Source organism: Melozone crissalis, unplaced genomic scaffold (assembly GCF_028551555.1).
Source record: "Melozone crissalis strain CALT ecotype California unplaced genomic scaffold, PUWL_Pcris_2 ptg000057l_1, whole genome shotgun sequence".
NCBI classification, from domain to species: Eukaryota; Metazoa; Chordata; class Aves; order Passeriformes; family Passerellidae; genus Melozone; species Melozone crissalis.
In genome coordinates, this window is record NW_026535835.1 from 769,462 (window position 1) to 795,116 (window position 25,655).

The following is a 25,655-nucleotide window of genomic DNA, read 5'->3' on the forward strand; positions in this document are numbered from 1 at the left end:
GACAGTGGATCTTGGACAAATACAGGATGTGGAATGTGCCATCCCAGCTAGACCTGTGTCGCAAGCATCTGCTCACTGACCTGAGCCACTGAAGGACACAGTACATATAATTTCACACTTAAAACATTTCTTTTCTTTCTAATTTCTGGCAACTTCTTTCCCAGCCCCACAGCCTGGAAGGAGCACACATGCCTGGAAAGCACTCAGGAAAGCACTCAGGCCGAGATCTTAGGTACCTCTGATGGAGATACAGTATAAACTCAGAATAGACGGCTGCAGACATTGGAACCCTAATCCAGTTTGTAGATGGAGCTGAATACTTTTCATATCACCCAGGTGAGACCAAGAAGGGCCAGCAGCTATCCAGGGTATTTTCCAGATCTGGAAGAAGAATATGCACAAGAAGGTGGTTTGGACAGTTTCTACACTGGTTGGTGCAAACCTCCCTTTCACACCATTTCTTCACTTAAGAACCACGTCTTCATTTTCTAGACAGATTTCTGTGGGTCTGCAGCTTTGTTTTCTCCTCTGTGATCCATTACAACCACCTCAGCCTGTCCCAAGCTGCCTGTCAAGGTGTTGAAGAGAGAAGTAATTTTAAAACTACTGTCTGTATGTATTTTGAAGTAGTAACGGGCATGTGAGTGACCTAGGAAACAAAGAATTAGGCAAGGCACAAAGAAACAAAGATGTCAAAGATACAGATACTTTCTGGGCACATTCCACTCATGCTGTGCAAAAGAGACTTCCCAGGATTTTGACCAAAACCATTTGCCATCTGTTCACCAGTCCCAGACAGACTTCAGTCCTCTGAGATAACATTTGTTTAAGGGAAACAGAGAAGTGCATCAGTGAGGCTTTTATGAACATCACAACTCCCTCATTCCTGGTCCAGCAGATCTCATGCTGCAGAGAAGGAAAATCCCACAGGCAAAGGGCATCCAGCCTGGAGGAGGGAGTGACAGATCCTTAGTCAACCAGGGAGCAGAGCAGGAGTCCTACACAGGGGCAGGTAGGTTGCAGAGCTGAGGAATTTTGTAAAAGACTGTTTGGGTCCTCAGATGTGTGATGCCGTTGGAAATGAGAGTCAACGTTAAGGGTAAAGTGAAGCACATCCCTCACGGTACACTAGGGGACTCTAGATTAACGCTAGTCAAGAGCTAAAGGTAACTGTAAGCAGTTCCCTGTAAACATCAGCTGAAGGTTCATGAGTAAATTAAAAAGAAAAAAAGGCTCCAGATATTGCAAGGAAAATATTGCTTGCCCCCGTATAAAGCAAGCTCACAAGTGTGTGTGGCTCTGGTGCCTGGCTCAGAAAAGATGGAAAAACACTGGAAAAGGTCACAGAGATGAAGAAAATGGTAGGTCAGAAGTGGGAATGGCATCCTTGCAAGAAAAGGGATCAGGACTGTTAGGAAAAAGGTGAATGAGGTGACAGGCACTGACAGTGTAGACATGGATGCAGTAGGAACAGGGAATGGTTGGAGATGGTTATTCAGCACATTTCAGAGCTGGAGGTTGGAGTGGATGATCTCCAGAGGTCCCTTTGAACCCTGAATATTCTGTGATTCTGTGTTTCTAGGGGCACCAGGCAAAGGAAGGGCTGGCATGTTCATCTCAGTATGTTGTGAAACCAAAAGTCCAATCAGGAATTGAGTAAACTGATGGAGGACTGGAACCATTAAAAATTTTTGTGTGCCCAAAGCAAAGCTGACTAATGGGAACTCAGAGCTTGTAGCACCCTGGTCTAGTGGAAGGTGTTCCTGCCCATGGCAGAGAGATGGAACCAGATGAGCTTTAAGATCCCAAACCATTCTGTGAGTCCATGATTCGATATCTATGCAATGAGGTTCTTGGTGATTTTTTCCATGGATGGCCTCTCTCCCTGTGTGAATAGCTAGTGCTGACAGGATCTTAACACTCCATGTAGTGGCAGGACACAGTAAGGAACATAGAAAAGAAAATTGCAGCCTGCAGCCAGACTCCTCATAGAATATTTCTGGGCTCTCCTTGTCTGCCAGATTTCCCTCAGGAAGCTGCCTGGCAAACCCTGGGCAAGAGCACCCTCTGGAGACCAACAGAAATGTAATGGTGATATTACACTTCTCAAATCCCTTCTTTTCACATTGACATTGCATTTTAATTGGGTTTCATGATGGTGATGCATGCCAGGTTGTTTGCCCAGAAAGTGGAGCCTGCTGGAGAGGGCTGGCTCACTACATCCCATCTCTGTTACTGTGGGACAAGCTGAACCTCCCTGGAGAGAGCAAGACAGGCCTGAGGATGCACAGCAACCTTGGAGCTTCTAGGAAAAGTGAGGTATCACCTCAAAAAATCATGGAGTGGTTTGGGTTGGAAGGGACTTAAACATATTTCATTCCAACCTTACTGCCATGGCCAGGAACCCCGTCCACTAGACCAGGTTGCTGCAAGCCCAGTCCAAACTGGCCTGGAACACTTCCAGGGAGGGGCAACTTCTCTGGGCAACCTGTGCCAGGGCCTCACCATGCTCACAGGAAAGACTTTCTTCTCAATATTCCATCTAACCCTGCACTCTGGCAGTGGGAAGCCATTCCCCCTTGTCCTGTTACTCCAGAGTCTTGTCCAAAGTTCCTCTCCATCTCTCCTGGAGCCCCTTCAGGCACTGGAAGGGGCTCTAAGTTCTCTTTCCCAGTCTGGACACCCCCAGCATGCCCAGCCTCTCTCCACAGTAGAGGGGCTCCAGCCCTTGGAGCATCTCAGTGGCCACCTCTGGACTGGCTTCAACAGCTTCACATCTTTCCTGTGCTAAAGACCCCAGAGGTGGAGGCAGCCCTGCAGATCGGGTCTCACAAGGGCAGATGGGGACAGTGTCTTCCAGACAAATGTCACACTGGTTAAAGATAATGAGGGGACATGGTGCAAAAGAGACTTTTCTGCATCTTGCTAAGGAGACTCACTATGAGGATGGAATATCCAATGGAATTGTCTTTCCTGTCATGGAATGGAATATGATGCTGGGAGCCCACCACAGGTAGGGACACTGCCCCTGAGCTGCCTCTCACCCTACCTGCATGTATAGTGAGTGTCCAGCCTGGGAGGGGAAGGCATTAGCAGAGAGTTCCTTTAATCATACATCTCAATGTGTATCTCAAGGCAAGAGAGTTAGCCAAGAAAAAAACCAAAAAGATTTCTAAATGCAACAAGAAATTCCCAAGTTTGACAGCCAAGAACATTTTATGTAAGTTATTGTCTCCTACACTGCGTTTAGTCTCCTTTCTGAGCTGGCAGATGCCTACTCCCACCTGTCACACACCTCATGACTCACTGCAGAGGAGCAGGAGGCAGTAGGAGACAGGGAGAGAAATCCCACATTTCAAGGTAGACACGCAGTTAAAATGACAGCGTAAAAAATCACACACAAGCATGACAAAGTAATAGAAGATTTGTTATTGATGACTTTTATTTTCTAGCTCATGTCTCTATATTGATTAGGAAACAGCTCTCATCTCCCTGAGCCAAAGGCACTCCAGGACTCATATGCCCACTGGAGGCAACTTTAGTACATAAATACCATGGAGGCCGGAAGCTGGAAAGGGTGGCATCTGCTGAAGGGTTCTGCCCTCAAAGATGAGGATGTATCATAGAATCATGGGGGTTGGAAAAGCCCTCTACATCAAGCCCAACTGTTCTACCAGCACTGATTCTGGAAATCATCATGGCTCAGGGAAAACCTGAACTGCAGCAGTAGAAACCCTCTAATGCATTAACCTCTTTGAGAACTTCAAAGGTCTGAAATAAACTTTCACAATTCAGACAGTTCTTTGAATACAAATTTATTTGACTAATTAACATCTATTAAACTTACATGCAGGAGGTTCGGAGTGGGAAGTTGTCTGTGCACTTTAGTATCTTGAGCAAGATCTTCAGTAGAAATTAGGTAGATTTCCTGAAACTAAAGATGTAAATTAACTGACAAAGCCACAGAAGTCTACTGAGTTGAGCATTTCACATGTTGTATAAAGTGCACTTCTGATCTGGAAACTTCTTAGTTTCCAAGAGACTCTTTCTATTATTAATGTAATTAAAATGGTCTGACTCTGAACTAGACAACACAGGCACAGCTGAGAAGTAGAGAAAATCTACAGGAGGAAGAAAAAGTTGAAAATGTCTTATTTTATTCAGTAGCTACATATGACCAACCTCTGCAAAGACCCTGTGGCACATCCAGTTTGGTTTTGCTTTGTTCCAATTCTTTGGAGAGCCAGAATTAGCCCCAGGTTGGGCAGAAAGGAAATGAAAATGCAACTAGCAGTAGGTGGTGGGTTTAATGAGGATGGCCGAGGCTTTGCAGTTCCCCAGGCACAGGTTACTCCATGTCATGGCCCCTTTGAAGTTCAGATGCACAGAGTGACATGCCGAGTTCCACCACCACCCCCAGAGCTGGCGGCACAGCTCCCATTAGACGTGTCCTGATCCCGATCTCTAGCAGAGAACTTCACGTTGTCATGCATGGTGGTCATGCCCTTGGAGGCCATGGCATCCTTCGCTCCCCAAGTGCACTCCCAGCCTCAGCTGGTAGCTCTAGAACTCATCATCCAGGCTGAACAGTTTGTAGTCTGCAAACTTCATGTTATTTGAAGCATCCCAGATGACAAACCTGACCTGGTAGACATTCTGCCTGGTGATCTGGTGGATGTACTCAGTGACCAGCCAGAACTCGGTGTGTACATTCCCAAAGCCATGCTTGTAGGTGCTTCAGGACTCATCCCAGCTGACTGGAGTATCTCTGTGATTCCTCTGGATGACAGTCCAGCCTCTATCCTCCCTGTTCATCTCACAGTACACCATGATGGTTTGCTGTCCTGTGGGTTGGATGATGTAGATGCCACTGGGGCTGCTAGCAGGGACCTTGCTGCAGTCCTTGGGCCAACCTGGGGCATGAGGGAACATTGGAGGACCAATGCACAACATCCCAGTGTGCTGTCCCTGGCATCCACTGCATCCCTATGGTTGAGAAGGAGGAAACCTCATTCCCTTAGCATTAGACCCTGTGGATGGCTGTCCCAGGGACATCCTGGGACTGAAAAGGGACATCCTCTGTGGGCCTGTGGCAGCAGAGTAATGATAGCAAAGTAATGGCAGTAGAGTCCTCTGAGATCACAGAATCCCTGAATGGGTTGGCTTGGAAGTGACCTTAAAGCGAGTCTTGTTACACCCCCCTGCCATGGCCAGGGACACCTTCCACTAAACCAGGTTGCTTGAACCCCCATGCAACCTGGACTTGGACACTTCCAGGGATGGAGCAGTCACAGCTTCTTTGGGCAACCTGTGCCAGGTCCTCACCACCCTCATTGTCTGACATCTCTTCCCCATTTCCAACCTGACCCCACTCTCCTTCAGTGGCCTTCAAGTTTGGAGGAGTACTTGGAGTTCTGCTGAAGCACTGGGCTGGCTGATCCCCAGGCTGATTGCCAACTCACCACAACTGTGCCTTCATTCCCTACACCCCTCCCTGTTCCCTGGGGAATGTGGGTCCTTATTGCTGTGGCCCTGTGCCTGCTGAGGGTCAGCTGCCTGGTTCTGCTGGATGATCCCTCCAGCTTCATCTGCATCAGGAAAACAAGGAGTGAGAAGAGCAGTCCTGTGCCACAGCACAGAGGTAAGTCCACCCCCCACAGGATATTATTTCCAGCACTGAGTTTTTTATAGGGCATTTCAATGATGCCACTTGGCTCATTTTTCTTCCTGTGTGGTAGTTTTTAGTTGGAAAATCTTCAAAGGCATCAGAGACTAGGAATGGGAATGCTGCATCCATTAACGGCTGCCTATTTGCTCCTCTCAGCAAGGAGCAGACAGCATATCTGAGTAGAACCACAGAATCATGAATGGTTTAGGTTGGAAGGGACCTTTAAAAGACTACCTAGCCAGACCGCCCTGCTATAAGCAGGGACACTTTCCACTTGAACAAGTTACTCAGGGTAGTAGTGATGAGTAGAAATATGTACAGAGAGAGAAGGATTGAGAGGGAAATCAGACTATGGGTGCTCTCAGACCAAGATCAACAAATGGAAGGTGTTGCTGTGAACCTGTTTTTCAGTGATGAAGGATTCATATGCTCGTTCAATTCATAAAGAGCTCCAGAAACCTTCAGAGTGTGAGGGAGCTCACAGCTATGAGAGAACAATGCTCTGTTTCAGAGAAATCCCAGCACCCATCTCAGTAAGACTGTTTCCTTGACAGCCTCTAGAATTGTGACCTCCATCAGTGGTGTGATGAAGTTTTGGGATTGTTTTGCCACATGCAAGCTTCAGAAAGCATTTTGGTTAGTCGCTTATACAAAGTCTCTCTGAAGTTTCAGGGCTGTAAATGACTATACAAATATATATGGGAAGAGAATACATAAAGGAAGAGAAACAATCTGTCTAGAAAAAGCTGCCACATACAACCTTGTCAGTAACAAAGAAGGCTGAATTACCAAATCTGGTGAAGTTTGTTTAAGATATTAAATTAGAGGAAGATTTGATCAGGATTCTTTTATTTCTACAAGACTATTTTCCACATCTCCCTTTCTGTACAGAGGAGAGGGCTCCTGATATTTCGATAAACAGAGTTCAGGGATATAAGACAGAGAACACATACCAGGAAGAGGCCCATCAGAATGGATATTAACAATTTCATCTAAATTTACTTTCATCTCTCCAGGTTTTCAATGTGCAGAGCAAGAAGTGGGGATAGCAGGGCCAGCATGGAGGTGAAGAACAGAGGACTGTAGTGATGAACAGCTGGAGAAAGAAGATACACAGTGAATTTGGGAATGTGAATCCTCTGGAGCAGAACTGACATGTTGGGTTGTGGGCATTGCTGGTACCTAAAGATACTCAGGAGCTCCTGGAGGAGGGATAAACAAAGCACAGGGACCTAGGAGTTTGGAAAGAAAGGCTGGGATGCCCAGCTGCACACAGAATTCATGCCGTGCCATGCCGTGCCATGCCATGCCATGCCACACTCATCCATGCTGTCTCTGTTGGGACCCTGTGCAGTGGGGAGCTGAGTAGGTCTGGTCTGGTGGCAGCATGGCCAACCCCTATGTTTTATAGGGCTCATCAGTGAGGTGAAGCAGCTGAACAAATAGCAGTATTCATCTATTCCTGGAAATTTATGGTCTATTTGTCCTCTACAGGTACCTCTGCTCATCTGTTGTGTGTCTGTGGTAAGGGTTCCCAGCTGCTGGGGTTCACACAGGATTCCACAAAATCAAGAAAAGCTTGTGATAACACCTAGCAGGACCATGGTCCCTAGGGTCAGCCAGCAGGTCAGTGCAGAGGACCTGCTGGTGCTGCCCAAGCACTGGATGAAAATGGGGACTGAAAGCAGGGGGGAAGAAAGATGAGATTCCAGTCTGATGCTGGGGATTTACCAAAATACCCTGCACAGATGTGACCCAACAGTTGCAGCTGCTGCCTGATGCACTGGCCACAAGAGAATGGAGATGTTCTCCATGAGAAAGCACCCCAGCTGGGGTGATGCCCACCCACACACAGTGAGGGAGAGCAGGTCAGCAGAGCCCTCTTGAGCTTGTTTCTCCCCCTCAGGACATATAGGATACGGGCAGGGAGTCTAGGGAAAGTGGCACTGTATGACTACAAAGTGTTTGTTCAGAGCTGCCACAAAGCATCCAGGAGTCAGGGACCACCCCTAGGAATGGATGTTGACCTTGGCCCCAGCCTTTGCTGATGGAAGGCACAAGGCATCTCTGCCTGCAGTCCAGTTCTGTTTGTCAGCAAGGTGAAGTAGTCAATCCAAACAGCAGAACTCACCTGTTGTTGCCGTGTGAGCTCATTTCCTGTTTTAGATTTCCCAGTCCCTTCCCAAGTGTTGCAATACCTCTCCCTTCCCCCTCCCCCTCTTGCTGGGTTGTCAGTCAATCCTTAACATTCCAGCAAGGCCATCGTGTGGTTGGTCAAGTTTGAAAGATGCCCCTCAGGCCTGGGGGTCATTGGCACAGCCAAGTGTCGCTTAACCCCTGAGACCGTCCTCCTCCCACCTGGTTGGTGCTCACTTGTCCCTTCCCCTCCCTCTGTTCCTGGGCTTAAATTGAGCCAGGACCATGTGGTCAGTATTCTGTTGGAGCTGTTACCAAGATTCAGATGTCTGTGACCATGGAATAAAACTCTGGATTAAACCCTCTGCAGAATCCGTCTCCTTTTCCTCTTCACCCTAGCCTGAAGCGTTTCCACCAGAGGTAAACTGAGTTTCTAACCTTGACCGGACTTGTTTCAGTGCCCAGCTGCAACATCCAGCCAGCCAAAAGTGTCTCTGAGGTGAAACACCACAGCTGCCACCTTTGGCCCAGCAGCAAGGGTCAGACGAGCCCAGGCACAATCTGCCTGGTAATATTGGGATCTTATTCCAATAACCCGTTCCTGGAAATTATGGTTTGCTTACCTCCTTTCACAGACTCCTCTTCTCACATGCCAGCTGTTTTGCTTCAGTGATAAGAGTTCTCAGCTGCTGGTGTTCACACTGAATTCCACAAAATCGACAAAAGCTACTGATAAGGATTTTTCTGAGGGTTGTTGATACTTGCAGGGTTTGAAACCAAGCCCTGTAGGGACAGTCTTTCACCTGCTCATGCCAGAAATTTCTGTTAGACATCCACCAGGTCTGTCCACCTTCACCTGGTGCATTACTTGAGGGGATACTGTGCTCTGACATTTTGCATGGGATTCCACACACAGCAGCAAAAGGGCCTCATCTGTAGCTCTGACCCTTGCTTCCAGTGCCATATATAAGCAGGGATTGTAGCATTTGTCTTAGACACATTTCTGGCAGTACAATGTCAAAACAGATGAGAAAGGTCTCCCCAGCCCTTCCAGCAGCACTCCCCATGCCACACGGGAGCAGGGCTGGCTCTCTGCACCCACCTGGGCACCAAGTGCAGCCCCAAAGCCAAGGTGCCAAGCTGTGCCTGACATCCCAACCTGTGGGCACTGGGGAAGCCCTGGCTACTGTTACCCCTCAGCAACATCCTCACCCTACAGCTATAAGGGAGGTCCTTGCAGCTGGGACCCCATGGTGTGCCCCTCCAGCACTGTGGACCCTTGAAGTAACAGTGTCAGGGCATGGATAGCCTTGGAAGTGTGAGCCCAGCCAGGGTATCTGGAGGCCACAAGGCAAGCTGAATTATGGAACGAGGGAGAAGAAGGGACTGAGCCTCCCCCAGATGGAGACTTGCAGTTGTCCCCTGCTCCTCCCTTGCCCTCACTGTGGGACCTGCTGCCCAGGGAACCATCATCCAGAACAGAGAGTGTACTGGAGCCAGATGAACACCCAGTGCTGGTGACACACAGGGGTACAAACGGTTCTACCAGGACCACAGCAGGAGCTGGAGGTCAGATGGCAGATCAGGGGGGAGAATCTGCTGGTGCCACCCAAGCACTGGATGCGTGGGCCCAGTTTGTGTGACCAGTTCCTTGGGTGGTGAACTGGGCGCTGGGGCATGGCCAGGTTAGGGTGCAGGTACAGGGGCTGGTGGTACAACAGGTGCAAGAACTCTCATTCTGTCTCATCCTGCTCAGTGCTGTATGGAAAACCATAATATGAAAAGCCAGTGTCCATAAAGGAGACAGAGGAGTCCTGCAACTTTATTCCAATAAAGGGAGAAAGTCCACTGGGTCACACTCCCATGGGGTTTTTTTCTCTCGAGGTTTTGGAGGACGCAGCCTCCTTTGATCCTGCCAGGAAAATTAACCCACAAACACCAGAGATTTATGTCCAAAAAGTAGACAGGGGAGTCGCATTACTTTACTTGAATAAAGGGAGAGGCCATGGGGCATTCCCCCGGGGTCTCTCCAATTTTTGGACGACACAGCCACCTTTTTATCCTAATTTCCCAACCACATGTCCCTCTCTCTTTCCCCATTGGCTGAGGTACTTGAGAGGTACAGACTCCCCAAAACACCTAATACCTAAGGCCCCTTTCTAATGTATAACCTCCCCACACCTTTGTCTTTTCCTTGTGTCAATTAGTGGAATTCCTTATGGAATTTATGGTTCTTCCCATTGTTTCTTTCAACTCCCTATATTGAATTTTATTTATCAAAAGACCTACAATTTATTTGTAAAGATAAATCTCTCATTCCATTTATGAATCAGTGGAATTCTTACCATTGTTTCTTTTATCACTCAGTATCCAGCTTTATTTACCAGCAGATCCACAGTTTGTTTGTAAAGACAAGTCCCTTATTCCTTTTGATCCTAAACTTCCAGATGCATGTTGCTGTTGCCAGAATTATTTTTACTTTTATATATTCTCTATATTCTTTACACATATATTCTAGCTCTATTGCTGTATAGTTATATAGTTCCTAGCTAGCCCCAGTACTTTTCCCCACCCTGATAAGCATGTGAGAAATGACTGCACCCTTTAAAATTTCAAAAGTTTATTAAACTGCAACAAACACAACAAAGGACTGAATAAGGAAAACGGACAGTGCTGGGAGTGTGGCCGACTGTCAGAGGCTCATCCACAAAATGGCTGCTCCACTCTTTATACCCCTGGTGTTGCAACAGCCAACCCTAGCCCCTCCCAAATTCTGCCAGGCAATTCTTCTTGCCATCCCTTGGTGGAAACCTTCCTGCAACTTGCTTGGAGGTGAGATGTTGTGCTAAGCCCCCCAGCAACAAGCTTTCCCCATTCCCAACTGCCCCACGCAAGGGGCACATGTACACACCCTCCCTCCACATGTCCCTGACAGCCCTGACGATACAGAGGGGGGAAAGGGGAGAACAGAGGGTGTCCAAACAACAAACTACAACAACATAACCATACATCAACAAAACTTCTCTTAACATACACACAATATTCATCCCTTTATTGCGAGAGCCAATCATCATATTACCCATCTATAACAATCCCCCTTTTCCTTTTTATAAGTCATTTGGCTCAAGCAATTCATTTCCATTTTCCACTCATGCTTTTCACAGATCACTTTGCCTTCTTTGTGGGGGTATTTTTGTTTGTTTTTCTTCTTCAGCATAGTTTTGAAGGGTCATAACAGTGAGGGTTGACAATAGTGTGAGTAGTGAAAAGAGTATCCACATAAAATGATTGCTCAAGAATTTGTTTGGATTCCAGGAGGGAAAAGACAACTAAGGTGAAATAGACAAAAAGGGAATGATAGGGGTCTGGTATGGCTTCTATCCCCACCTACTATGCCTACGGGGTTGCTGCATGCAGCAGAGTTATATAATCTTCTCGTGGGCAAACACAGGCGCCAACCCAGTCTTGCCCTCTAGTTCCTGTCGTACTCCACTTGTCAATTCCCAAGCAAATCAACCCAGCACTTCCCACTGTTTCCTGTGTACTTCCCCTCAACAGACACCTGCAATCCCTATCCATTAAATAGGACAATTACGTCAATAACCAATACAATTCATATCTCCCACTCAAAGTGTTACTTAAGCAGTCCCCAAGCTGGCTGGTAGAAGACAGACCCTACTTTTTGGATGTCCCGGGGCTTTTCTGGTTATCTCTCAGTCTCTGCTTAAAAGTCAATCTTGTCTCACTCGGTCTGGATGTCACGATCCATTCCTTTGGTTCTTCAACCAGGCCCTTAATTCTGTTGGCATGAGTCCATCCCCGCTCTGCAGTTCGCACAGCCGACTCAGTGGTGAGCAGCACCTGAAAGGGACCTTCCCACTGAAGGGTTTGAAACTGGTCTTTCCATGACTTCATCATTATCCAACCTCCAAGGTTAACATTATGAATTCTGAAATTTGGGGTCGTAGTTTGAGGGATTATCCCTTCATGCCTTACCTCTTTTAAGGTCTCTGCTATAGACATATTTCTGGCACTGGCTTCCCCCTCCTCATAGCTGGCAACTCTCTGTGGCAAAGTCAAAAAAGGTAGTCCAAAGTTCATTTTATAGGGTGAGACTCCTAAATCTGACTGAGGCTGGGTTTTAATTCTTAACAGGGCTAAAGGGAGGCATTTTATCCATGACATCTGGGTTTCAATCAGCTTAATCAGAGTTATTTTAAGATTTTGCTTCATCCTTTCAACACTACCAGAACTTTGTAGATGCCATGGAGTGTATAGCTCCCATTTTACACCCAGGGCTTGAACAACAAGTCAATGATTAATGCTGCTCAAACCTTTTGTGCCCTCATCCTTTTGCACCCTCTCCACCCCCAATCTCCATATTAATTCTGAATTGATTCTGACCTGGTGCTCATTTCATCCATGTGATAAATAATAGAATGGACTGAGCCAGGGACATGGAATGTTGGAGAGAATCCAGAGGAGGCCACCAGGGTGATCAGAGGGATGGAGCAGCTGGGAGGAAAGGCTGGGAGAGCTGGGAATGTTCCCCTGGAGCAGGGGAGGCTCCAGGGAGAGCTCCCAGCACATTGCAGGGCCTGCAGGGGCTCCAGGCCGCGATCTAATCAGCCAGGCTAGGATCTGTGATAAATAGGTATGATTCGTGCTGATAAAAATTGAAACAGTAATCAATACTGATACAGTAATTAATATTTGAGAATAATAAAACAGTTAATAGTTAAAAGTTGTAATGCCAAAGAAGATAGGGAAAGGAGGGGCTTTACCCACCCCCCCCCCCCTTCCTAGCAGATGTTCTCAAGGACCACAGGAAAGAAGCTGAAGATACCGTTGCTAAAAATGACCAAGAACCTGGTTGGGTCCAAGAAAATGCTAATTATAAGGGACTTATTGCTTTGATATGCAGATGCAGTGATACATTAGTCTTGGCTTACATTGTACTGGCTTGGTGTGCATGTATAACCCAAAGGTGAATTAAAGGACAATGAAGAAGACTACAGGACCTTCATCAGTGACGACCCCCAAAGACTTGTGCGACCACCAAACCGAGTGGTGGCGCATGTGTGGTAAAGGTGGTAATGAGGGTGGAGACAGAAAAGTGACAAACCGAAAATAGGAGGAGATGGTATTGACACATGGCATATAAGGGGTGACTTTTACTTGGCAAGCTTGTACATGAAGTGGCATGGGTCATTGAACCCTGCCCTCTGTACCCCGCGGTTGTTTTTGCTTATGCGCTATTATTTGAACCAAATTATCCCTTGTTTATATATTTTCTAAACTATTTAATTAAAATTGTTACTACTTTTAATATTGTTTGGCCTTTTTATGATGGGATAATTGGGCAAACATAACAGATCTAATCAGCCAGGCCGGGATCTAATCTGCCAGGCCAGAACTCAGCAGCATCACGATGGGGGGGGGGGGGGGGGGGGGTGGCTTCTCCTTCCCACTGCCCGGTGGCTGCGGGCGAACTCCATGGTGGTAAAATCTTGGCCGAGCAGGCCCGGCCCGGGCTGCTTCTGGGGGCTGGTGGACTCAGCTTGGCCCTGGGCTAGCAGCAAGGTGTTAGAAATTGGAGCCAGGGCCCGGCTCACGGCACTCCCTCCCCTTCCCAGCAGCCGATGGGAGGGGGCTGGCAGGTGCCCTGGGGGAAGGGGCCCAGCCTGGGGCAGGGGCCGCCCGGCCTGGCCAAAACAGAGGGTCAGGGTGTGTTACCTCTTTGCCAGCTGGAAGAGAAACAGGAAGTTCCCAAGTTTCTTTCATCTTTAACATATTTTTCACAGAGATGTGTACAAGTTTCCAGTGGCTAAAAGTTTTGCATCACTTCCATAAATGTCTCCCATGCAAAACCAGGACATTGAGGCACCATGTACCTCAGCTGGGGTCACCAAGCTTCCGCAAAAAGAGAAAACCGATGGAATAGCAGCTTGACATTGCCTCCCCTTGGCCAGCACTGAGCGCTGCAGGGAGAGCTGTAGGATTGGGCCCTCTAGATGTGTGTCTCTGGTTTCTCTCAATTCCCCAGTCACAGAAACACAGCACATGAGAAGGAGCTTCCCTGCCCATTCCCCAGCCTGAAAAAAAAATGCTGGTTTTAGGCCAGAGCAATTTCTTACCATGTAGAGGACAGCAAAGAGAGGGGAGAGGGCCCTTTCCCAAAGGGATCCTTGGGTACCAAAGGGAATGTGGTCTGGTCAGATGCAATGGCCACCCCTAGGCTCAGCAGCCTACAGGACTCTACTTTTTGCCCATATGGGTACAAAGGAGCTCCCAGCACATGCAGGAAGCCCCATGGCTGTGACTGACCCACGGCAGGATTTTTCCCTTGAAGACATGCAACTGTGAGCAGGCGTTTCCTACCAGGAATTTGGGAGGATTGGAGCTGAGCTGTGGAGTAGGGTTTGGCTGTTGCACACTTTTGGTCCAACTGCCTGTGCTGCAGTGCCAGTCCAGAACCCTTGACTCAGGAGCTATCAAAATGTGCTAATATTGCTGGCTTGTACTAGGATGATTTTATGATACTTGTATCCCCAGTCATCTGTTCTGTTTATGCTGAATATTAAGTTCTGCACCTTTAAGACTGGTTCCAAGAGCGAAGTGGGGGGAAAAGAAGCACAGTTTGTTTTCAGAAACTGCACTCACTTCCCCGCATTCCTTCTCATGGATTGCATTGTCTGCAGCATGGACAGACAGTGGGAGAGAGCTCTCCTTTTACTTTTGTTTTAGCTAGCTAAGGCAGAGAAGTTCCCCAGACTGTGGCTTTTCTTTTTCTTGGAACTGATCAGCACTTCTCTAGACTAAAATCCCAGAAAAACACCAGGAGCTCATGCCTGTGGCCCAGCCCACTAGGGCCAGGGCATGGCATCTTCCAGTGCAGGAGAGGCTGATAAGAGACTGAGTGAACGGAGCTACACCCAAGAAGGACTTTCTGAATTTGCCATGTCTTCAGAACAGTGAGGAGTTTTAATGTTTAATATTTTTTTATGCTTTTGAATACTTTGCTTGTTAAAGAACCAAAGAAAGTTTTTTTCCGCTTTTCTCCAAGGAAATCTTTTACCAAACCAGTAGGGGGAGGGGCCACTTGAATATGCTTTCTAGAGGGACTTTGGAAGTTTCCTCCCAAATTTGCCCTAAACCAGGACAGACTCTGATAGTGAAAGATTTTGTGACCAAAAATATATAAGGATGTATATTTGCACCTGGGATGGCCATGTGCTGCATGAGCAAGACCACCAGCTTGAAAACATGCTTCAGGTTCACAGGTATGGAGTAAAGCCAGAGCCTTTTGGTCCAATTCAAATGTTCACTGATGTTAGAAAGGAACAAGATTACATCTAGCATCTGGATTAACTCCAGGCTGGAGCAGGAGAGCTGACTCAGACACACCTGGGATGTCATCACCAGCAGCAAAGAGAAAGAACATCTGTAGGTGTCCCATGGAATCTGCATCTGTTGTGTGTGCTATGAGCCAGGAGCTGGGCAGTGTTCACTGCTTCACTGGGAGAAGGTCAGTGATGCTGGTGATGTTTGGTGACATTCCCTAGTGTTGTTTTCCCACCCCTGGGAGCCCTCAGGTGCTGCTGTGTCCAGTCCACCAGGAACCTGCCTGCCTGTCAGGGACACAATGTCACCTCAGCATCAGGCAGGCAGCCAGTTCCATTGGAAGTGACTGACTGCAATCAGTCAAGGAAAATAGTGTCAGAAATTTTATCACAGTCTCCTGGGAATGTATCAAAGCAGCACCAGGCTCTTAATAGAATAAGTACTGTAAGCTGTCCTGCACATAGAAGCAGTAATGGGGTGCGGCTCCCTGCAGGAGATAGTTTGATGTATCTGGACAATTTCTAATGAAATCCTCCCTGAAGTCCCCTCCTTGTGGCTCTTCCAGGTCCTCCGGGATTAAACAGCTCTCTCCTTTTTCTCTGAAAGACACAAGGCTACTTGCAGCTCCAAATGCAAAGCCCTGTGGGAGCTCCCCTCTGGGGAGCATCAGTGGTGACAGCAGGGTGGCAGCCTTGGCCACCCACTCACAGCTGTGTCCTGTTTGCAAATCCTGTGTTATTTATGGAGGTCCTTGCCAGCACAATGTCCAGACAGCTGGCACTGAGTAGTCCAGCACTGTGTAGTCCAGCAGGCACTGGGGTGAGGGCAATCCCTGATTTTGGATCCTGGCAGCTACCTGGGGTGAGGGGAGAGGCATGTTATGACCCACATGGCCAAAATCACATTTAGGATCAAACTGACCTTGGAGCACTTGGGGCAGAGTTGGCTTCTGCTGGTTCACCAGCCCAGAGGATCAGTAACTGGGAAGTCCCTATTGCCCTGGGAAGGATGGGGAAATTAAGAAATTGCTTGAAGATGTAGGAACATAACAGGAAACAGTTTTCAAGCAGAGATCACAAGAACAGCTGACAGATCAGCAGGATGCTGTGCCCAGAGATTAGGCACATTGACTCCCTCCTGTGTCAGTACAGAGAAAGTCCATGACCCAGAGAAGGGCTTTGCAAACCACCAGCTCAAACAACGAGTGTGTTTGGAAGCTGCTAGGAACAGCATCAATGCAGTACCTCTTCAGGTGCCCTCAGGCCAGGCAAGAGTCAGACCAGCAGCATGGCCAGTCTGGACAGACCCCTGTGTCACCTCTCCCACCACTCACCAGCTCCTCGCTCCTCTGCGTCACAAACTCAGTCTTGCTCTCTAAACACGCATGTACCAGACTTGCAAATCTGCTTTTGTTTCTGAAGAGGGAAAATCTGAGAACCTCCCCAGGGTCACAGCTTCACCACCTACCTACATTCAACTCATTCAGATAAATCCATTTAGTTCCACCAGAAATTAACAGGAGTGGAAGGTTATTTCAAGTGAGTCCAAATGCTTTTATTTCCTCTATGTCCACTGCTGGTGAAGGCGAGGGAAGATGGGGACTGAGGGAAAGGGCAAGAGCAGTTAAAGGCTGTGAGGAACAAAGGGTCCAATGGTGATTTCCATCATGTGCTCCCTGCTGGAATGCTAAAGGCACCAGCCATGGCTGAGAAGAGGCAGCCAGTGGTAAGGCTTCATGACAGTGGGCTCCATCCTCATAAGGATGCTCTCATTTGACAGTGACACCAACCCATTGCTGGAGTTTCTGCCATCAATACACACCCAGGAATGCCTGCCTGCTCAGCAGAGACTGTTCTCACAGCTCACCACTCCAGCTTTGGTATCTCCCAGAACAGGATATATCACCAGACCGTGCAAACGTGGTCACTTCCCTCCCTAGCAGAACCAAACGAGTTGGGATGATGATGGGATTTTCCTCTTCAGACAACCTCTGGTGTGTCTGGAGAACAGCTGCACACACTGTCCAAATGCAGGAGTGCCATCTCCTGGGCACTGGGAGACAGTATACAACAGCCTTGGAAAACCATCCTGGAGTAACTCAGAGCTCCTGAGGCTAAGAAGCTGCTGCTACGGGCAGGTACCACCCATGAAGAGAAACTCAACCTTTGTGTGCCTCAGCAAGCAGCTGCAGGGTCAATGAACAGCTCTCAGGTCAGTGCATGTTTAACCTGTGCCAGGAACTACATACAATTTCCCAGCTTGAAAAATGACTGGGGGACACCAGACCTTGACCAGTCCTGTATTGGCACTGGAAGGTTGCCATGCCTCAGATCCCAGTGGTTTGCTATGGAGGAACAGGGACATGGCTCCACAGTGGATGTGCGGGGACAGGCACCTCACCCTCCCATCCCTCCCTGTGGTTCTGCTTCCCTCAGCTCCTTGCCCTGCCTCAGGCTCCTCTGAGGCTGCTCCCTGTCCAAGAACTATCCCTATGCCTACTGCCTCCCTCCCTGCATGCTGCCATTCCCCAGGATCAGACCCCTGATGTGTCCCCACAGTGTCAGAGCTACAGAGTGGCCATATTCACTCAACACCGCCTTCCAGCTAAGCATGTTCTTCCCACATTATACTGCTCCACAGGTCTGTATCTACTCCCCATTCTCCCTCAGTTCATTACACTTGTTTTCCTTCTCCTCCCCACTTTGCCCTCCAATCCAGAGGGCACGTAGAATTTCAGCTCTCTCGGGGTCTCTAGCTGGTCAGAGTGACCCTGAGATATGTCAGAAAGTCTCTTTTCCCAGCCCGGGGGTTGAAGAAGGAGTCAGAACTCTTCATTTCTCAGTCTCAAGGTTGTTTATTGTATCTTATCTATAAAATTCTTTCTTCTGACCTGCCGAGGTCTGCTCAGCAAGACAGTCAGAGGCACTCTGCCTGCCCCCGGGCAGTGTTACCTTTTTATACTAAAAACTACGTATACAATATTTACAGTTACTTTCCAATACCTATCACCTATGTTAGACAGTGAGCTTCTACTCTAAACCAATCTAAGAGTGCCAACATCACAGCCGCAGATGGAGGCCAAGAAGAAGAAGGAGAAAGGCTGGATGTGCCCAGATTCCTCCATCTTGCCCCCTGAACCTCTGTTTCTAAAAACTCCAAAAAATCTATTTTTTCACCCTGTGATAAATACACTGTCATTCTACTTAAACTGTCATGGCTTGTAATTCTTCATATAAGGTTGGTAATTGTTTTTTCCAAGGGCTAGATCAAAGGCACAGGGGTCCTGGGCTCTGTGCCAAGGCCTCTGAGCCCCCGGACAGGGGCTCGAGTCCTCCAGGGCAGCCAGAGGAATTTCCTGGGTTCCAACAAGCTCAGGTACTCTAATTTCTGACAAAATAACATGGAATGAAGCCAAGCTCCACGTGAAGTCACACAAGAACCTGTTTCACTGGCTGTGAGCTGACTGTGCTTTCAAGCAACTCTTACAGCCCCTTACAGGGGTAATGGGAATCCTCAATAACCGTTCTTACACTCACTGATGGATTTATGGCAATACATATCTCTTCTGGTACTACACAGAATCATAGAATCATGTGAGGGGATAGGCTAGAAGGGACCTTGAAGACCATCTTGTTCCATCTAAATAATGGACAGGGACACCTTTGACTAGATCTGGTTGCTCCAAGCCCTGTCCAGTCCAGCCTTGGACGCTTCTAGGGAGGGGGCATAACTTCACTGGGAACCTGTTCCATTGCAGAATACTACTACTAGTACCAACAACAATAAAGAAAGAGTGAACACTTATGTTACAGCATTACCCTTCTTTCCTGCCCGTTTACAATGCTGTGGAAAATACACCGGACTTCTGATTCCAGCAGACACTGTGCTCCATTATGCAATTGCTGTGTTCCAGGGATACTTACAGCCCAAACTTCTCCCCAGAATTACACAACACATCAAATGAGTGTGCACCCAGGGAAGTTAAATTATTTAAATACTTCACCAGCAGAAATTATGAGATCCTCATTCCTATAAAGCAATCTGGTGAACTAATAATAATCTGATTATTACATCTACAATTATTACATCTGGAGAATACTGTGTGAGATCCAGTTACTCTCCTGTCTTCCAGGGAAATGAATGATACCATTAATTCTTTTGCTCCAGAGCAGAACTAGTCCCAGTTCATACATTCCCTTGGGCCAAATCACCCAGCCCTTTACAGGCAGGGGCTAATCTGAGTGTCCAAGTGCCTGACGTAGTGCATGGTTAGATTGGGTATTGGGAAAAAAATCTTCCCTGTGAGAATAGTGAGACCCTGGCACAAGTTGCCCAGAGAAGCTGTGGCTGCTCTATCTTTGGGAGGGTCCAAGGCAAGGTTGAACAGGATTGAAGCAGCTTGGTCTAGTGGAAGGGATCCCTGCCCACGGCAGGAGTTGGAACAAGATGATCTTTAAGGTCCCTTTCTAAGCAGTTTTCCAGGACTGCTGCTTCTCATCCTGAAGCAGCCACAACAAGGCTGTAAAAAGCAGACCTAGTCTTCAGTGCCACGAACAGCACAAACCCAGGATCCCTAGAATGTATTTGCACAGTAAACACGAATCTCCTTTCCAATCCCTTGGAAAGAGCTATGAGATCACAGCTTCTGTTTTGACTGCTGCCGCCCCTCCAATCCCCAGTAAATGTTCATGCCACAAAATCTCCCCACACATTTCCTATGAAGAAAAAGAAAGCCATAAACCCACAAAACCCAACCCACAACTCTCTAATTTTTGTCTTTCCTCCATTCCCAGGAGCAGCACCCACGGGGTGGCCGAGCCTCTCTCTCCACTGTCCCAACAGCCCCCAGGCCGCAGCTCCTGCCTCTTCTTCAACCTCATCCGCCCCGGAGGCCGCCGCTCCGCCTCCCCGCAGAGCGGAGGGACCCGGCGCCGAGGGGCCACTGAGAGTCCGCACTGGCGGGCCCGGCCCGGGGCTTCCGACGGGAGCGGCTGCGCCGGCCACACAAACCCCCACAATACCCCGCGCCAGACGCGGAGGACAAAGCCCGGCGCGCGTCCCCGCAGGGGTACCCGGATGGGCGCGAGGCGGGGCGGTGGCCAGAACGCGCTCTGATTAGTGGTCACACAGCTAGAGGGGGCGGAGTACCCTGTGATTGGTCGCCGCGCGGCAGGGGGAGAGGGCGGATAACGGGGGGCTACAAAATGGAGCCGTGCGCTGCGCCGCCACTTACATAACGCGACCTCTCACCCCACCGCGCCGGCGGGGCGGGGCGAGGCGGCGCGATCGACTGGCCGTGAGACCAATCCGCAGCTGGTGGAGCAGGCGCCTAGCCAATAGACTTTCGGCACCGCTACGGCGGGGGTGGGTGCTGCGGGGCGGGGCAGCAGGGTAGGGGCGCGCGCGCGGGGCCGGTCCCGCCGCTCGCCGTGAGGGGGAGCGGAATCTCCCGCCATTTTTCAACCGTCCCGCCCGGGCCCCGTCGGGTCTCACCATGGCGCCGCTACTCGGCCGCAAGCCGTTCCCGCTGGCTAAGCCATTGCCGCCGGGGGAGCCGGGCGAGCTGTTCGTCATCCCCCACACGCAGGAGGCCTTCCGCACCCGCGAGTATCCGCCACACCGGGGCGCGGGGCGGCCGGGGCGGGTCCCGGGGCCGTGGAGCCGAACAAAGCGGTGGTGGGGTCGGGCGGGTAGTGGGACCGTGAGGAGAGCGCGGCGGGCGCTGCCCTGGGCTCGGCGGGATCGTTGTTCCCTGAGGAGTTCGGGAGCCTGTTCGGGCGGGCGGGGGAAGTGGGACAGCAACTCCGCGGGGCTGGAGCGGAGCTAACGGGGACCCGGCACCGTCAGAGCGGGCTATCAGAGCAATTCGCGCACTCCCGCGGGCCAGGAGCACACTGGCACCGGAGGCTTCCGCAGTCCTTAATTTCTAGAGAATTAAACAGCGGTAGGAACTCTCGCTGTGTACATCCCAGGCTTTAGTTCCGAGCATATCTCTTCCTGGGCTGCTTTTGCATAAAAACCAGTTTTTTAATTTTTTTTTTTCCTCTGCGTGTGACAGCCTTTGATCGCAGGAAGTGGCCAGACTGGTGTCTGACAGAGCTGCGCGGCAGCAGAGTTACTGACTAAGTCCGCAGCAGGGCTGAAGGGGCAGGACCTCGGCGCTGTAACGTGCAGACTTGCTGCTGCAGAAGGCTGGGTTAGTGTTTGTGTAATAAAAATCAGGATCTGAGTTGAGAACTAAGGAAGGGCTCTAAGTAAGAGGGAATGCATGGATATGGGAAGGAAGTGTTGGCAGTGTGGAAGACAGAGGGGCTCCAGAGCTTCCATATCCCCTGTGTTGAAGAGTGTCTTGTTTCTGCAGTGAGCAGAACAGGCAGAGGAAGCCCCTAGGAAGGATTAGGTGGCCTTTGAAGAGGAAATGCATCTCTTGAGTGCAGGTAGGCATTGTTATAATGTACTCAGTAAAATATTATAAAAAATTCTAATGTGGCCCAGTAAAACAAGTTAGGTGGAGTGTTGGAGACATGCTTTTTAACTGTGTTTCAAATTAAAACATGCAGTCTGTGACGCCAACCTGCTTTTTTGGTGTGTGCAAACTGAAAGTAGCTCAGTCATCTACCTGACCAGGCAGTTCTGTCTTTTTACCTGTGAGGAGTGATCAGTGATCAGAAAGACGAGTTTAAGTCTAAATACTAATTTTATAAATAAGACATGGCTTTAAGGGCCATCTGCCTTGTCGAAACAGCACAGGGGAGCTCTGGGGCTCCTTCTGAAAGCACCATTTTGTTAGATGGCTCTTGTGGATCGAGCGAGTAGGTGGAGGACACGTTTCTGCAAACACTTGGGTGGTATTAAAATTAAGGGGGGGGAAAAAAGATAGTTTCTCATCCTGAGAGAGGGGGGTGTTAGCTGTACGATTAGAAGGAAAGAAGAAACCAAGGCAAGCACTGAGGTTCTGGAGAGGCGCTCTTTTCCTGGAGGAAGTATTTCATGGGGTGCTGTGGGAGGCAGCCTAGCATGTTCTAGAAAGTTCATCTTGGCAGACAGACGTCATGAGGCTAAAAAGAGAAACCAAGCAATGTTGGGTTTCTGCTTTGCCTTGTTGATGGTGTATAATATATGCTAGGCCAAAAGTGGAACAGAAAATTGCAAATGAGCCAGTGAGCTGGAGGGAGATGTTACCCAAGGAAGACTTGGAGGGCGTTTTTGGTCACTTCCATTTATCCTAGATAGTGTTGAGGAGGAGTGGCTCTGGTAGATGGGAGCGCCTACTAAGAGTGTGCCAGGAGGTACCTAAGTCTTCACCCAGTGTTATTTATGCCAAGATCTGACAGAATATATTCTCCTGAATTGTCTTCTATCTTGGAAAATTATTGATCAGCTCTTCCCCTAAAGACTATGTAAGGTCTTGTACTGCACAGCTACAAGTGAGGTGTTTGAAGGACACCAAAATTTCTTAAAGCTTTTTTTTTGTTGTTGTTAAAATTTGCAGCTGCAGCAGGTTGGGTCACACAAAAAAATGGAGACTGTGGTGGCGTGCATGAGGAGAGACAGCTTCCCCTTGGGTGTGTGTTATGGAAGTGTTTGGTGGCAGTGGGAGTGGAATAAGTTGGTCAGTGGAGTTGAGGTGTGTGTTTGGCCTTATTTTACCTTGTAGCTTTTTGTGGTTTCCTTTGACTGCCAAATCCTGCAAAAACCTTATAAGAGAAGTCCTGCTGTGTAGAGCCCTTTGCGTCCTGGCAGAGCCTTGGGTCCTGCTAGTTGTGTGGGTGTGGGGAATGGCAGATTGTGGGGCAGCCAGGGATAGACTCATCCCTGCAGGAGCTCAGTGGGATCTGCTCTGAGCTACCTGAAGTGTCAGGACAGTGCTTTGGATGTGTACAGTGCTGTCGCCAGTGCAGTGGGTGCTGAGTATTTGCAGGCTCCCGAATACCCAGTGTGTACCCTGGTGAACGGTCAGCTCAGCTGTGGGCATGTGGGTCTGCTGCAACATGGTTTGGAAAACTGCTGCCGGATCAGGAGATAAGCTGGGTTCAGAGAGCTCAGCCAGCCAGGGCTGTTCCAGCCAAAGCTTTGCCCCAGCTTCCAGCGCATGGTTTTGGGAAGCTGTGTTGTCTCCTCTCTGGGTAACAGCCTGCTGTCCTTCTTTAGTTCATACTCCCGTATGGTATCAGCGCAGGGAAGAAGAAGGGTTTGGCAGGTTAAAGGCTGCTGCTCTCTTCACATGTGATACTGGCCTGACAAACTCTACCTGGAAGGTGGCAGCACAAAGACACTGTTGTGTCACGCTCTCCAATTGCAAGAAGAACTTTGCTACACATCCAGGGAGTAGCACCTTATAAATGTACCCACATTTCTGGGAAGTCTACCTTCTTGGCTAATGTAAGTGCAAACAATTCAGATGGAGTAAAACTTTTTTGAAGTTGGTATTCATGCTCTCCCAGAAATTAGTAACTGAGGAAAAAGTAAACGTTTTATTCTGTCAGCAGTTGTTTTGTGCAGTGGTTAGCTTGGTTACTTTTAAACATCTTTCTTTAAAAAGGTCCCTTTTTTCTACTGTAATTTTGTTTGTACTCTAATTTTGACATCTTTCAGCATTGGGTGATCTGCAGTGGGATGCAAACAGATGTGATGCATTAACAGCTACACAGTGGATAGTCAGCTCTTTCATTTAATATACATGTTATTCATAACTTTTTGGGCAGTGTTCGCAAGTAGCTTGTGTCCAGGATTTTATTTATTCCTGTGTTGGAAATTTTTGGCAGTGGAGGCTCCAGTTGTGTAGAGAGATGGATTGATTATGGCGTACCAGGGGCAATGATGACTTGCAGTCCTAGATCAGATCTACTGAACAATCTGAAATTTCTTGGGTTTGTTTCCAGTCTGAGTGGAAAAGACAAACAGTGTATATGTAGTGGAAAGTTTGAGCTATAGTAAACTTTGCAGAAACATCCTCCTGCATTTTGGCTTTGTGCTGGCCCCAGGAATTCAAAGCAGGACCTGATCTGGAGCTCTTGGCTGAGCACAAAGGCAGGGTCAGCGCTGTGGGACAAGTCTGGAGCCCTGGATAAGGAGTGTGTGCAGCGTCAGTGTTAGATGAGCTGACCAGCTGGAGGTGGAATTAAATTGCATGGAAGAGGCAGATCTGAGCTGAACAGGGAATGACCCTATCTGTCACGTCTAAATTCCAGGCTTGTCTGGGAAATGTGAGTCCTGATATGGTGAGGTTAAGCCTGTTCTCATAGGTGTGGATAAGGAGTGGAGCATTCGTACGGAAAAGTCTCTTGGATCTCCCTACTGATATGGGAAATGATGTTAGGGGAAAAAATGTGTCATTCAGTTATTCCACAGATACACAGAAGGAAACCAAGGGAAGAATGCAGAGGGATTGCAGCAGGATGAAGCTGAAGATGGCTGCTGGTCCTGCATTTAAGCTTCTGTCTGCTGTGATGATTGGATTTGGTTTTAAGGCTGTTCTTAGTGGGAAAGGCACAGGAATAAATAGTGTTATGGTTGCAACTTAGTCATTATTAAAGTGATTATTGAATCATAGAATCTCAGAATGGTTTGGGTTGGAAGGGATCTTAATGCTCATCTTGTTCCACTCCCTGCTGTGGCAGGGACACCTTTCAGTAGACCAGGTTGCTCCAAGACCTGTCCAACCTGGCCCCAGGGATGGGGCAGCCATAGCTACTCTGGGCAACCTGTTCGAGCCTCAAGTTGCTGTAAATTCAAAGAGAATTCCTGGTTTCTTGTTTGATTTAACTTTTTATATTTTTTTTCTCTCCTAGCTCAGTATCACTACAACAGGCATCACAGTGGCACTCCTGGGCTGGTCAGTGGGGCTTTGCAGATGAGCTGATTTTTTCCTTGCTCCACCGCAATGATCACACTTCCTGCCCCTGAAGCACAGAACCTTTTGTTTCTGTGAAAAATTTAGCATCTTTTAAACCCTTGAGAGGGTAAGAATGGACCAGAGGGCTTGAATTATAGTAGGGTGATGAATTGTCAGGTCTTTTCTTCTGCTGAGGAGCAAGAGACTCCACAAGCAGGACAAGCTGAGAGACCACGGGGTTTCTGCTGGAGTTTGCAGTGTGCTTCAGGGAAAGGGAGTACTGTGGCAGACTTCTGGAGTTGACTCTTCCTGGTTAATACCCTTGCATAGTGCCTGGTTAATATCCTTGCATTGATCACGGGGCAAGATTGCTATGTCTGCAAGTTACCTGTACATCAACACTCATAATGCAGCTGCTGTACCTTATTATGCTTTACCTTGGGGCTGTGAGGAAACATTTAAGGAAATTTGCTTTGATGGAGTTGTAATTCCTAATAAGAATCTTAAAAAAGAAAAAGAAATAGGTTGGTCACACTACAATGTTCTTGAATGGCAAAAGGTGTGAGACATACCAAGTGCTTTTCTGTGACTGGTGGCTCTGCCTGTGCAAGAGCATAGAGCAATCTGCTGTTCCCACAAGACTGCAAATCAGTGCTGGTGCGGCAGTGGGCT

At 48.5% G+C, this 25,655-nt stretch overlaps 1 protein-coding gene and 1 pseudogene across 1 annotated transcript in view; one reads left to right on the plus strand and one right to left on the minus strand.

Annotated features, from left to right (window-relative positions):
* Positions 1–4,287: 4,287 nt before the first annotated feature.
* Positions 4,288–20,644, minus strand: LOC128944286 (uncharacterized; annotated as a pseudogene).
* BAZ1B (bromodomain adjacent to zinc finger domain 1B) overlaps positions 20,551–25,655 on the plus strand; it is a 41,408-nt gene continuing 36,303 nt past the window's right edge. Inside the window, exon 1 of the mRNA XM_054287516.1 lies at positions 20,551–20,755. Coding sequence (XP_054143491.1) covers positions 20,643–20,755 — 113 coding nt within the window. The 5' untranslated portion in view covers positions 20,551–20,642. The remainder of the gene's footprint in view (positions 20,756–25,655) is intronic.